Source organism: Tachyglossus aculeatus, chromosome 3 (assembly GCF_015852505.1).
Source record: "Tachyglossus aculeatus isolate mTacAcu1 chromosome 3, mTacAcu1.pri, whole genome shotgun sequence".
NCBI classification, from domain to species: Eukaryota; Metazoa; Chordata; class Mammalia; order Monotremata; family Tachyglossidae; genus Tachyglossus; species Tachyglossus aculeatus.
The window spans coordinates 79564866-79579358 of NC_052068.1; the positions used below are offsets into that span (position 1 = coordinate 79564866).

The following is a 14493-nucleotide window of genomic DNA, read 5'->3' on the forward strand; positions in this document are numbered from 1 at the left end:
CCCTACTGAGAGCTCACCTCCTCCAGGAGGCCTTCCCAGACTGAGCCCCCTGCTTTTTCCTCTGTTCTCCTCCTCTCCCCACCACCCCCACTCCCTCTTTCTGCCCTCCCCCTCCCCAAAGCATGTGTATATATTTGTACATACGCATTACTCCATTTATTTTATCAATGATGTGTATGTATCTATTTTTCTGTTTATTTTGATGGAGGAAGTAGGGGCAATGGAGAGGGGAGGAGGAGCAGAGGATAAGGGAGGCTTATTCTGGGAAGGCCTCCTGAAGGAGGGCTCTCAGTAGGGCTTTGAAGGGAGGAAGAGAGCTAGTTTGGCAGATGTGTGGAGGGAGGGCATTCCAGGCCAGAGGTAGTACATGGGCCAGGGGTTGACGGTGGGACAGGCAAGAATGAGGCACAGTGAGGATGGTAGCAGCAGAGAAGCAGAGTGTGCGGGCTGGGCTGTTGAAGGAGAGAAGGGAGGTGAGGTAGGAGGGGGCAAGGTGATGGAGAGCTTGTGTCAGAGCATACCTGTTCAGATCCATGGATATAAATCCTTGGATTACAGAAAGCATTAAGAACTATTTGAACAACCCATGTAAGCTCTAACCTTGTGATTCTCATTACGTTAGAATCTTTTCTCTTAGGTGCTACAGAATCCTGTTCCTTACCCATTCAATTTTCAATCCTGATTTTTGAAACTAAGAATTCTCTTGTCCAAAATTCTTCATCTAGTTTTCGAGAGTGTTGCACCTATTGTTTTTAAATGCCTAATCTGGGAATAAGTATGACTATAAGACCCTGTTGGCTTCAATCAATTGATGGTATTTACTGAGTGTCTACTGACTACAGAGCAATGTTCTTAGTGTTTCTAACTAAAATCAGTATGATAGCTGTAAAGTGTGATTAAAATTGTGTAATTTTGATCTTTAGTGATCAATTAATTGTTGCAGTGTACTTTCCCAAACAGTACAGTGCTCTGCACACAATAAGGGCTCAATAAATATGATTGAATGAATCAGTGAATGAATCCATGTACCGTACTTTAGTTTCTCCATAGCCATCTGTAAAAATTCCAATTCAGATGTATTTGATGCATTTCTTCCAAGACTTCAAAGTTGGCTTTAAAGAAATAAAATTGACATTTTAGGAATTTTCTTTTAAAACAGATCTTTGCAAATGAAACTCTGAGAACATTATGCCTTTGCTACAAAGATATTGATGATAATGAATACATGGAATGGAATAAAAAGTTTACGGCTGCCAGTTTGGCACCAGCAAACCGTGATGAGCTTCTGGATAAAGTCTATGAAGAAATTGAAAAAGATCTAATAGTGAGTTTTAGCTTTAGTAGCTTTCTTTTTGAACTTGTTGTAAGGGCTTGGAGAATCTCCCTATTTCATTAGGATTTGATGCATTTTCCGGGTGCAGGGAAAGGGAATAATCATTTCTGCATGCTGTCAAGTCAGGATGTCTAGTGATTCTCTGATTTGCCATTGGGAGGAACAATATAACTTAGAGAAAACAGGGATATATTCTACCCCAGTATTGCACTGAGTTTAAAGACTCCTTACTAAAAATGTTTTTTTATTTTAATATGAGAAGATTAATTACTATTCAAACAAGGAAGTTAGGCAGTCAAGGTACTATCTTCCCGCTCTTGCTCCGCCTTGTAGCGGAAGGGATATAATGCATGAATGGCCTCGAGTCATCTGTGTCCATTGTGAAAGGACTGCTGATAGACACTAATTCTTTCATTGTCCATAATTGGCTTAACCTGTATGTGGTTCACAAAGCAGTTTTAATTTGAAATGATCACATTTTCCATGGTCTCTAGCTACTGGGAGCTACGGCTATTGAAGACAAGCTACAGGATGGAGTCCCAGAAACCATTTCAAAACTTGGAAAAGCAGACATTAAGATCTGGGTCCTTACTGGTGACAAAAAAGGTACTCTATACAGTGCTCTGCACACAGTAAGCGCTCAATAAATATGATTGAATGAATGAATGAAGTAGTTATTATCCAGGAATATCCTGTATAAATTACCAACTTTGTGTTTCCCCCCCACCCCTTAGTACAGTGCTTTGTTCAAAGTAACGGCTCAACAAGTACAGCAAATAATTTAAGACTTTATTTAGAACAAAGTCAATTCTGTTTCCTATAAATTTCACATTCAGGATTTTAAAAGCTCAAATGAAACTTTTCGTAAAGGACGCGGGATTAAATTGGTAAGATTACTGTTCCTCATGAAAGTGGCCGGCAGGGAATGTGTCTGTTCTTTTGTGATATTATAGTAATAATGATGGCATTTATTAAGCATTTACTACGTGCAAAGCACTGTTCTAAGCACTGGGGAGGATACAAGGTGATCAGGTTGTCCCACATGGGACTCACAGTCCTAATCCCCATTTTACAGATGAGGGAACTGAGGCACAGAGAAGTTAAGTGACTTGCCCAAAGTCACATAGCTGACAAGTGGCAGAGCCGGGAGTAGAACCCATGACCTCTGACTCCCAAGCCCGGGCTCTTTCCACTGAGCCACACTGCTTCTCTGCCCCAAGCGCTTAGTACAGTGTTGTGCTGTGCATAAAGTGTTGGAGCTGGGATAAGTTCTCAATAAATACAACTGACTAATGATAATAATGGTATTTGCTGCTTCTCATAAAGAATGGAACCCCATGTGGATGGGTGAGTTCTGCTTCCTCTGCCCTACATGAGTGTCTCTCAACCAGAGCAGGAAAACAAACTCCACATTTCACCAAGCTCCTAATGCTCTGTGAAGGAAAAGATAATTGCACGTAGAACAGTGTTCTGCACACAGTAAGCACTCAATAAATACCACTGATTAATTGAGCTCTAGAGCTCATCCTCTTCCTCCCACTCTGCTATGCCCTGGCTTCAGTGACTTAGACTAGTAAGAGCTTGGATTGAGTAGCTGTGTGAGCTTTGGCAAGTCACTTAACCTCCCAGGGTTCAGTTTCCTCATCTGTAAAATAAGGTTAAGATGCCTGCTCTCCCTCTGAAGGACGTGTGTTATGTGTAGGACAGAGATTGGGTGTGATTTGAATATCTTGCATCCACCCAGGGCTTAGCATAGTGCTCGCCTCATAGCAATCATTAAATAAATGATGATGGTGGTATTTGTTAAACATTTACTATGTGTCAAGCACTGTTCTAAGTGCTAGGGTAGATAAAAGATAATCAGGTGGGACACAGCCCCTGTCCCACCTGGGGCTCACATTCTCAATCCCCATTTTACAGTTGAGGGAACTGAGGCCCAGAGAAATGAAGTGACTTGCCCAAGGTCATGCAGCAGTGAAGTGTTGGAGCTGGAATTAGAATCCATGACCTTCTGACTCTCAAGCTCACGCTCTACCCATTAGGCCCTGCTGCTTCTCATGTAATTAACAGGCTTCTTATCACATTGGCTTTTGCTCACAGTTTCCACCCCTACTGCTCTTCTTTCTTTTATCAGTTGGATGCTTCTCCTCCAGCTTCTAAACTCAGTAACATTTCCACTGCAGTTAGTTCTACTCAACCAGTCCCAGGGCTGCAGCTCTTAGGATTCTGTATTCATGGCCCTCCACTCCAGAACATCCCTTTGCTTCCCTCCCATGCAAACGGATGCAAAGATGGCCAGGGAAGAGTGGAAGGGAAAAGTTGGGGAACAACGAACTCTCGGAGACAGGGGCACAGGCAGATCTAGGGGCTGGGATGCTAGATTGAATGTCATAGGTTGCTGCCAAAGTGGCTGATGCCAAAGAGATAAGCACTATCTTTGTCCGCTGATCATCGGTCTACTGCTCCTTGAGCTGTCTGGAAGAAAAGTGCTACATCAATAAAACAAATGCATTTTTAATACTTCCTTATGACACTGAGATGTTTAAACTTTAACAGCTCAGCTGTTTAAAATGCTCTAGTGTTGTTCTTTCTCATTTTGAAAGGGTCTATAAAAATATTCAATCAAATACTTACTAGACTTGGAGTAATTTGACCTGTACAATAAGGGCATTTTAGGCTTGCTGAAATAAGTAGTGGTGATCGCTTTACTGGTGCTTTCATCATCAACTAGGGCATCTGGTAAGAGAACGGACTGTAATAGGCCTAGAAGAAAGAAAAGGAAGAGTAATGAAAAAGAAGTTTAGGGTGGGGAGGTTATCTTAATACAAAGATCTGGGATTGCGATATTAATGGATGTCAAAAATGATAAAGTTAAAGATAATGTAAAAAGATCTCACTTAAATACCCAAATTAACTGTGAAACTAGCTTTTGATTTTTTTTTTCTCTTGACCTATTAAACTGGAGTAAGAGAAGCTTACTTGATGTGTTAGAATCTCTTCCTAAGAGCTCATAATAAGCCACCCTGGGTGAGAAATGGACATAAATCAATTCTTTACTCCTTTTCAGGCAATATTATAGCTGATGAGCAATGATTTGAATATCCTTTAAAAGTGCAAGAATAAAGACACTAGCTGCCCCTGGGATCACCAAATTCCTATACCCAAACTGAAAGTTGTATTTAATTTGCAGGTAGATAATCGGTTCCTCATTTGTAAGTTTGGTTCTTCAGTTGGATAAAGATTATTCAGTGTTAAAGTGAAATAGTTGAATACACAAAATCTCTTTATATTAAGTGTATGAAATGACCCAAGCCAACTAAATTGTTCTCCACTTGATTTAACTATGTCCATCAGTCATGAGAAGCAGCGTGCCTTGGGAGTCAGAGGACATGGATTCGATCCTGGCTCCACCACTTGTCTGCTGTGTGACCTTGGGCAAGTCACTTCACTTCTCTGTGCCTCAGTTACCTCATCTGTAAAATGGGGATTAAGACGGTGAGCCCCATATGGGACACCTGATTACCTTGTATCTACCCAGTGCTTAGAACAGTGCTTGGTACATAGTAAGTACTTAACAAATACCATAATTATTATTATTATTATTATTATATTGCAGAAACTGCTGAGAACATAGGATTTGCCTGTGAACTTCTGACAGAAGAAACTAGTATCTGCTATGGAGAAGATATTAAGTAAGTAAAGAGTTTACAGTATTCACTTTAATCTCAGATGTCAAAAAAATTAGAAATAGACCTAGTAAATAGCTAGGTGGGGTTTTGCCAACTTTGAAACTGCTTTTTTTCCTCAAAACTGAGAACATACTCTTACCTTTTCAAATAGGAAAATTGTGTCACGTAGTTTACTCTAGGATTTTTGTCTGTTTTGTTTTTAATGGTGGAACTAATAAATGATCAAATATTACTTAAAGAGCCTTTGCATTCTGCATTTTGAGTTCTCCCCCTCTGGACTGGAAACTCAGTTATATTGTTCTCTCCCATGCACTTACTAGAGAGCTCTGCACACAGTAAGCACTAAGTATAAGGGTTGGGAAATGTTTTATTATTTGTGGGTTTAGTTCCGCACCCCAGAAATCCCTATTCTAAAGGAATCTGAGTAATGATCAATTAATCAGTCAATGGTTTGTTGTCTGTCTCTCCCTTCTAGACTGTGAGCCCATTGTTGGGTCGAGACTGTCTCTATCTGTTGCCAAATTGTACTTTCCAAGTGCTTAGTACAGTGCTCTGCACACAGTAAGTGCTCAATAAATATGATTGAATGAATGGTATTTATTGAGCTTTTATTATGTGCAGACCACTGTACTAAACTTATGGGAGAGCACAATACAACAGAATTAGCAGATATGTTCCCTACCCATAACATGATCCTCACTGTTCTTGTATTTTCCTCTTTGTACTCTACCACTTGTCCATAGAGTTACTCTGGGTCAGAGACAACTGAACAGCATAAGACTAGGCAAAACTCTATCACTGCTTTAAATTTTTTTTTCCAATAGGACTTCGAATGGATACTTTGTTTGCACACATTTAGCTAGAAGATGACAATAAGTGGTTATCAGGGACTCAGCAGTGAACTAGTGGGGAAGGAATATACCCTATCCCAGGACCTAATTCCGGGGCCTTGTGGCCATATTTTAATTTCTATCAGTGACCTGGCTGATGGCCTAGAAATAATGCACATTGATTTGCAGATGCATTACATTGAACAGGAATACTAATGCCATGGAAGGAAGAAAGGACTAAAATTCAGGAGGACTCTGACAAATTCAATCAAAGTCCTGCCCAAAATAGACTAAAGTACCATGGGCATTAATGCAAGGTAATGCACTTCGTGACTGAAACCTACTTCACTGTTACTCCTTGGGAAAAGCTGACAAGGAGCGGTTCATTTTTAAAGTCTTAGGAGCCATAGTAGATCACAAGTTGTATTTGAGTGCACCACAGTGCTGCTTTGAAAAAAAAAAAACTGAAATGTACTACTGGTGTATGCTTCCTGGAATACAGTACGTAAAGGCCAGGAGGTAATTCTTCCAAAATATTTGAGAGTGATCAGGCTTTCTTAAGAGTTCTGTGTCCAATTTTGTTTTAACTTTTTTTAACTTTTTTAAAAGGACTGCGGAGAAAATGTAGGGTGCCTTCAAAAAGTCAAAATGATTTGAACACGAGAAAATATCTTAATGGATTTGGGGATGCTTTCATTTTCTATTTTAGACTGAGGATGATTTAGCCTTCAAGTTTATACAGGCATGTATGATGAGAAAGATAAACCAAGGGTGGTGTCTTCATTTTCTCAGCAAACTAAGAAGAAGAAATGAATTCAGGTAGCAGCAGGAAAGGGTTCAGAAACACATAAAGGACTACTTGACTGAATGCTGGAATAGTCTACCAAGACAGGGAAGCTGCATGGCCTAGTGGAAAGACCACGGACCAGGGATCTAATCCTAACTCTGACAATTGTCTGCTGTGTCACCGTGGGCAAGTCACTTAATAATAATAATGATGGCATTTGTTAAGCACTTACTATGTGCCTAGCACTGTTCTAAGCGCTGGCGGGGATACAAGGTAATCAGGTTGTCCCACATGGGGCTCACAGTTTTAACTGTGCTTGGGAGTCAGAGGTCATGGGATCTAATCCCAGCTCCACGACTTGTCAGCTGTGTGACTTTGGGCAAGTCATTTAACTCCTCTGTGCCTCAGTTCCCTCATCTGTAAAATGGGGTTTAAGACCGAGAGCCCCATGTGGGACAACCTGATAACCTTGTACCTATCCCAGCGCTTAGAACAGTGCTTCACACAAAGTAAGCGCTTAACAAATACCATAATTATAATTATGAATCCACATTTTACAGGCGAGGTAACTGAGGCACAGAGAAATTAAGTGGCTTGCCCAAGGTCACACAGCAGACATGTGGCAGTAGAAATTAGAACCCACGACCTCTGACTCCCAAGCCTGGGCTCTTTCCACTGAGCCACACTGCTTCTAGCTTCTACCTTCTCTCTGCTTAGGTTTCCTCATCTGTAAAATGGGGATTAAATCCTATTCTCGCTTACTTAGGCTTTGAACCCCCATAGGACAGGGATTGTATCCAGACCCACCCTGATTTCCTTGTATCTACCCCAGCGCTTAGTACAAGTGTCTGTCAAAAAGTAAGCACTTAATAAGTACCATTAAAAAAAAAATAGAAGCATTATCTATAGAAGCACCTGCTGCTTGAGAATTACATTTCCCAAGAGGCAGAAAGAGATTTTCAAGTCTCCATTCCAGCGATCATCAAAGATAGTATAGAATAGACAACCACTGGTGGTTCAGTTAAAGACTATCTGAAGAAAGTGGGCTGGGCAGAATTTTTAAAATGGCTGGTAGTTTGTAGATGGACTGAAGGAAATGGGCAGGACAGGCTGCTTTGCGAAGTGTCTTTCAGATCAGTGGCTCTATATGTCTGCAGCCAACATGCCACTGATTTCTCAGTAGGTTAGAACAAGCACAACAATAAAATTGTATATAATGATGGCATTTATTAAGTGCTTAACTATGTGCAAAGCACTGTTCTAAGTGCTGGGGAGGTTACAAGGTGATAATAATAATGATGGCATTTATTAAGCACTTACTATGTGCAAAGAACCGTTCTAAGCACTGGGGAGGTTACAAGGTGATCAGGTTGTCCCACGGGGGGGCTCCCAGTCTTCATCCCCATTTTCCAGATGAGGTAACTGAGGCACAGAGAAGTTAAGTGACTTGCCCAAAGTCATACAGCTGTTTTCCACTGAGCCACACTGGGTTGAGGTTGGCCCACTGGGGGCTCACAGTCTTAATCCCCATTTTGCAGATGAGGTAACTGAGGCACAGAGAAGTTAAGTGACTTTCCCAAAGTCACACAGCTGGCAATTGGTGGAGCCAGGATTTGAATCCATGACCTCTGACTCCAAAGCCCGTGCTCTTTCCACTGAACCACACTGTTTCTCAGGAGTATAGGAGCATTCAGGGACAGCATTTCATGTTAATTCATTCAGCCGTATTTACTGAGTGCTTACTGTGTGCAGAGAACTGTACTAAGCACTTGGAAAGTACAATGCAACAATAAAGATAGTCCCTGCCCACAACAAAGTCTAGAGCCGGGGAGACAGACATCAATACTCAGAGAGAGAAAAAGGCATTGAAATTTCAGTCTGCCTGTCTACATTCTGATGTGCCTGTTAATGTTATGTTAATGTTGGCATTTAGCCTGCAGTAGAAATAGCAGCCCCCAGTCAGGGTCGCACCTGGAGAGTTTCCAGTACTCTACCAGTCTTGACTACCGGAGGGAAAGTCAAGCAGAGGCCTATCCATTCCATTCCTAGATCGGGCAGTGACTAGCGAATGAAAAGCAATCTGCTATAAGTCTAAATTCATCTACAACTGGGCAGCAGCCCATCTGCCAAGCTAGCTCTCTTCCTCCCTTCAAGGCCCTACTGAGAGCTCACCTCCTCCGGGAGGCCTTCCCAGACTGAGCCCCTTCCTTTCTCTCCCCCTCGTCCCCCTCTCCACCCCCATCTTACCTGCTTCCCTTCCCCACAGCACCTGTATATATGTATATATGTTTGTACATATTTATTACTCTATTTTACTTGTACATGTCTATTCTATTTATTTTATTTTGTTAGTATGTTTGGTTTTGTTCTCTGTTTCCCCCTTTTAGACTGTGAACCCACTGTTGAGTAGGGACTGTCTCTATATGTTGCCAACTTGGACTTCCCAAGCGCTTAGTACAGTGCTCTGCACACAGTAAGCGCTCAATAAATACGATTGATTGATTGATTGATTGATTGAGGGCGGAAACTCTAGTTTACTGAGTGGAAGAAGGCAATGGTAAACCACTTCCGTATTTTGACCAAGAAAAGTATGGATACACTACCAGAACGACTGCAGGTGGAGGTGGGGCGTTCTGAGAGAGATGTGTCCATGGCATTGCTATGGATTGGAGATGACTTGACCGCATAGGACAAGACAAGAAATAGCAGCAGTATTTTTTTGTTGCCTTAAACCCCTTGAAGAGAGAAGATGTATTTCATCACAATCAAAGAAATCAATCAATCAATCGTATTTATTGAGCGCTTACTGTGTGCAAAGCACTGTACTAAGCACTTGGGAAGTACAAGTTGGCAACATAGAGAGATGGTCCCTACCCAACAGTGGGCTCACAGTCTAGAAGGGGGAGACCGAGAACAAAACAAAACATATTAACAAAATAAAATAAATAGAATATGTACAAGTAAAATAAATAAATAGAGTAATAAATACATGCAAAAGATCACTATGGCTTATGAAGTAGGATTTGTGCCCTGCCAAGCACAAAATGAGAGTCAAAGGTCATAGTGGAGGCGGTCCCCACCCAACAGTGGGCTCGCAGTCTAGAAGGGGGAGACAGAGAACAAAACAAAACATATTAACAAAATAAAATAAATAGAATAGATATGTACAAGTAAAACAAATAGAGTAATAAATACGTACAAACATATATACAGGTGCTGTGGGGAAGGGAAAGAGGTAAGGTGGGGGGGTGGAGAGGGGAAGGAGGCGGAGAGGAAGGAGGGGCTCAGTCTGGGAAGGCTGGAAAAGAAAGTGAGATGAAAATATGGTCTAAAAATGGAATTCCATAAAGCAAACTAGGCTCACTAGCATCACTAAGCATCACCAGGCAGAGCCAGGACTAGGGGTCATATAGAGAAGCAACTTGGCCTAATGGATCAAGTGCAGGGCTGGGAGTCAGAGGTTCTGAGTTCTAATCCTTGTTCTGCCACTTTTTTGCTGTATGACCTTGGGCAAGTCACTTAACTTCTCTGTGACTTGCTCTGTGCTGTTACCTCATCTGCAAAATGAGGATACAACTGTGAGCTCCATGTGGGACAGGAGCCGTGTCCAACCTAACTAGATTGTATCTACCCCGGTGCTTAGTACAATGCCTGGCATATAGTAAGCGCTTAATAAATACTATTAAAAAAAATCAAAAACTGTGATGAAACTGTGGTCTAAAAATAAAATTCCATAAAGCAGACCTTTAATCACTAGGCAGTTCCCGGACTAGGGATCTTATAGGGGACAAAGTTCGTATCTCCCCCTAAAAAGAGTCAGAAAAATTAGGTCTTTTATGTTCCAAGCTCTTAAAGACTTTGAAGGATCAGGGAACAGATGGTAATGATGCTGGAATTGAGGAACGGCTTCCGTCTGTCTTTCTAGCCCTGCAGCTAAATAATCTAAAAGGGGTTTGAACCACTTGGAAAATATATGAAAAGTTTCAGTGAGCGCAACAGGAGTACCCCTCTTTGTAGTGTGATTTCTGGTGATCTCACATGGTAAAGTGTTTTTAGCACTTATGTTTCCCAGCCTACTGCTGTCAAGCACCATTTATTGCTAAGGTTCATGTTGCTCATTTACGCCATTCTCAGCCCAGATGAAACTGTTTAATTTAATAGGGCTAGTCCTGCTCCTCTTTGATAAAGAATAATTTGAAGACATTATTAGTTCTCTTGCTAATAATATATGTAGGGAATTAAACTTTATTAGGCATTGTATTAAATCAAACTGTATCTGATCTGATTACTCTGTGATCTGTCCCTGTGGTTATCATGATGTTTGGCACATGGTAATCATAAAAGAGCTAGCATAGCTACGTAACCATGTTAATTACAGAAATAAATGGGTTTGCAGCCCAACAGAGATCAACACTCTTTGTTGATTGAAAACCCCAACAGGAGATGTCCTGAAAATCCCCAAAGAAGATTTCTTGTGTTTTTTATTTCATATTTTTTAAATCATCAACATTATATAATTTAGCACATTGGATAGTGTAATTGTTTTTCCGTTTATTTATTCTCTTTTTGGAAGAGAGCATCTACTAGATCCTGATATTCAGGTGGCAGGGTAAGGGGCAGTGTAATGTGTGATGGGGCTTAGTCCTTGTACAATGTACAGATTTGTAGGGAAATAATTGCCTGATCTTCAAACAAGCTGCCTCACTGGATTTTTGTTTGTTTTTTTGAAATCCCCTTCCAAACAGCTCTTTGGGTGAACTCTTCTTGTGACCGTGGTTTAAATGGTGCCAAGAACTTGGTGAAGTTTTGTTTTTATGAGAGGCTACACATTTTTCCCTCTGCTGAACTACAGAATAATAATACTATGTATGGTATTACATCCTCATTTTACAGATGAGGGGGCTGAGGCACATACAAGTCAAGTGATTTGCCCAAGGTCACACAGCAAACAAGTGGCAGAATTTGTGATGGAAATGGGAACACAATGGGTCTAGGATGGATTATTAATTAAATTTCCAGAAAGTGTAATTTTCTGAGAGTCCAGAATAAATAAGGCTCATTCCAAGGTGGACTCCCCACTTCCAGTTCATGGTGACTTTCCTTCTAATGGCAGTGAAGATCCAATCTCTGAACATTGTCACATAAAGGAAATCAAGTCAGCTAGGTGAATTTCCTGAGACCTTCCTCCTATCCCCATGGGTAATAATTATGGTATTTGCTAAGTGCTTACTATATGCCAGGCACTCTACTACTAAGGTCTAAGCAAATCGGGTTGGACACAGTCCCGGTCCCTTGTGGGGCTCGTAGTCTTCATCCCCATTTTACAGATGAGGTAACTGATGCACAGACAAGTGAAGTGACTTGCCCAAGGTCACACAACAGACGAGTGGCAGAGCCAGACTTGGAATCCATGACCTTCTGACTCCTAGGCATGAGCTCTATCCATTATGTCATGCTGATTCTCAATCAGATAAGCTTCATGTCTCCCCAGTGAGTTTGAGCTATACACTTACTTTTTTCCAGTGCCCTTCTTCAGACGAGGCTTGAAAACCAGAGGAACCGAAGTGGAATGTGTGCCAAATTCACACAGGCCAATACAGCAAATGAACCTTTCTTTCCATCCGGGGGAAACCGCGCTTTAATAATCACAGGTTCCTGGTTGGTATGTATCGGATACTGATCTCTGCTGAATGCAATGTGTGCTATCCTGCAAAGAAAAATTAACTTTACCAGACACAAACACATAGATAAAGAACGTGTACTTCCCAAGTGCTTAGTACAGTGCTCTGCACACAGTAAGCGCTCATTAAATACAATTGAATGAATTAATGAACTACAGTTAGAAAATATTAAGGGCTGAGTTTGTTCAGGGGCTGATTAAAAGTTAATTAGAAACAGAGAGGGTTTTATCTTTGCATCAGTGCTTGGAACCAATGTAGTGTTTATCCTCCGGCCTAAAGGTTGGTATGCATTTTGAAGGGAATGGGGTACTTTTAGACTGTGAGCTCACTGTTGGGTAGGGACCGTCTCTATATGTTGCCAACTTGTACTTCCCAAGCACTTAGTACAGTGCTCTGCACACAGTGAATGCTCAATAAATACGACTGATTGATTGATTGTCCAACATAAGATGCCCACTGCTAGAGAAGCAGCGGGGCTCAGTGGAAAGAGCACGGGTTTTGGAGTCGGAGGTCATGGGTTCAAATCCCGGCTCCAGCACTTGTCAGCTATGTGATTTTGGGCAAGTCACTTAACTTCTCTGGGCCTCAGTTCCCTCATCTGTAAAATGGGGATGAAGACTGTGAGCCCCACGTGGGACAACTGGATTACCTTCTATCTACCCCAGCACTTAGAACAGTGCTTTGCACATAGTAAGCACTTAACAAATACCAACATTATTATTATTATTAGTTCCATCTCTTCCTGTCCCACCCAGATTCCGGAAAATAACGCACCACAGCTATAATCCTATTAACTTTGTCCCTGAAAGCGCCGCCTAGTGGTCCAGCATATTCCATTTGTCATTGTCGGAGAAAAGAAAATGTATCTGCTCTATGCACTCATCAATCAATCAATCGTATTTATTGAGCGCTTACTGTGTGCAGAGCACCCTTCCACTCCCCGCAAAGCTCCAGTGATTCCCTTTCCATGGTTGCCTATTCCTCTCTTCATCAAGTAGAAATTCCCGACGATTGACTTCCAGGCACTGTCAGCTCTCCCTCCCTCCTACTTATCACTCTCTTCTACATCCCAGCTTGTACTCTTCACTGTTCTCAAGCTATCTACACACTTGCCTAGTTCTCCTCACTCACGGTTACTCCCTCCCCTTCACATCTGACACTCCGCAGCTCTCCCTATCAAATTCTGAAATCACACCTCCTCCAGGAGGCCTTCTCTGGTAAATTTCTAATCTCTTCACTTTGTTACTGCCGCTTCAACACATGCGTGCTACTAAGCACTCCCACCCATAGCATCCACAGAATATAATAATAATAATGGCATTTGTTAAGTGATTATGTGTAAGGCAGTGTTCTAAGCGCTGGGGAGAATACAAGCAGCGTGGCTCAGTGGGAAGAGCACAGGCTTGGGAGTCAGAGGTTGTGGGTTCTAATCGTGGCTCCACCACTTGTCAGCTGTATGACTTTGGGCAAGTCACTTAACTCCTCTGTGCCTCAGTTCCCTCATCTGTAAAATGGGGATTGACTGTGAGCCCCACGTGGGACAACCTGATCCCCTTGTATCCCCCCCAATGCTTAGAACAGTGCTTTGCACATAGTAAGCGCTTAACAAATACCATCATCATTATCAGCACTTAGTGCTTTGCACATAGTAAGCACCTTACAAATGCCATCATTATTATTATTATTATTATTATTATTAAAAGGTTATCAGGTTGTCCCACGTGGGGCTCACAGTCTTAATCCCAATTTTACAGATGAGATAACTGAGGCTCAGAGAAGTTAAGTGACTTGCCCATGGTCACACAGCAGACATATGGTGGAGCTGGGATTAGAACCCATGACCTCTGGGTTCTAATATATAAATACATTAATTCTTACTATCTGCAATTTGCTTTCTGAGGCAAGGTCACATCTACTAATTATATTTCACTCTCCCAAGCACTTAGTATACTGTGCTAGACATGGGTGCTGAGTAAACTCCACTGATTAAGTCATTTTGGAAGCTGTGTCCCCTGGTAGATGGTAAACTTCTTGAGGGCTGGGATCATGTTTACTCATTCTACTACCTCATGCACTTGGTACAAAATCTTGCATTCATTCATTCAATCATATTTATTGAGCGCTTACTGTGTGCAGAGCACTGTACTAAGCGCTTGGAAAATACAAGTTGGCA

At 41.6% G+C, this 14493-nt stretch overlaps 1 protein-coding gene across 1 annotated transcript in view; it reads left to right on the forward strand.

Moving 5' to 3' along the window:
- Positions 1–14493, forward strand: part of ATP8B1 (ATPase phospholipid transporting 8B1) — a 125102-nt gene that overhangs the window by 93618 nt on the left and 16991 nt on the right. Inside the window, exons 18-21 of the mRNA XM_038744322.1 lie at positions 1160–1324; positions 1828–1939; positions 4950–5025; positions 12163–12301. Of these exons, the coding sequence (XP_038600250.1) occupies positions 1160–1324; positions 1828–1939; positions 4950–5025; positions 12163–12301 (492 nt within the window). The remainder of the gene's footprint in view (positions 1–1159; positions 1325–1827; positions 1940–4949; positions 5026–12162; positions 12302–14493) is intronic.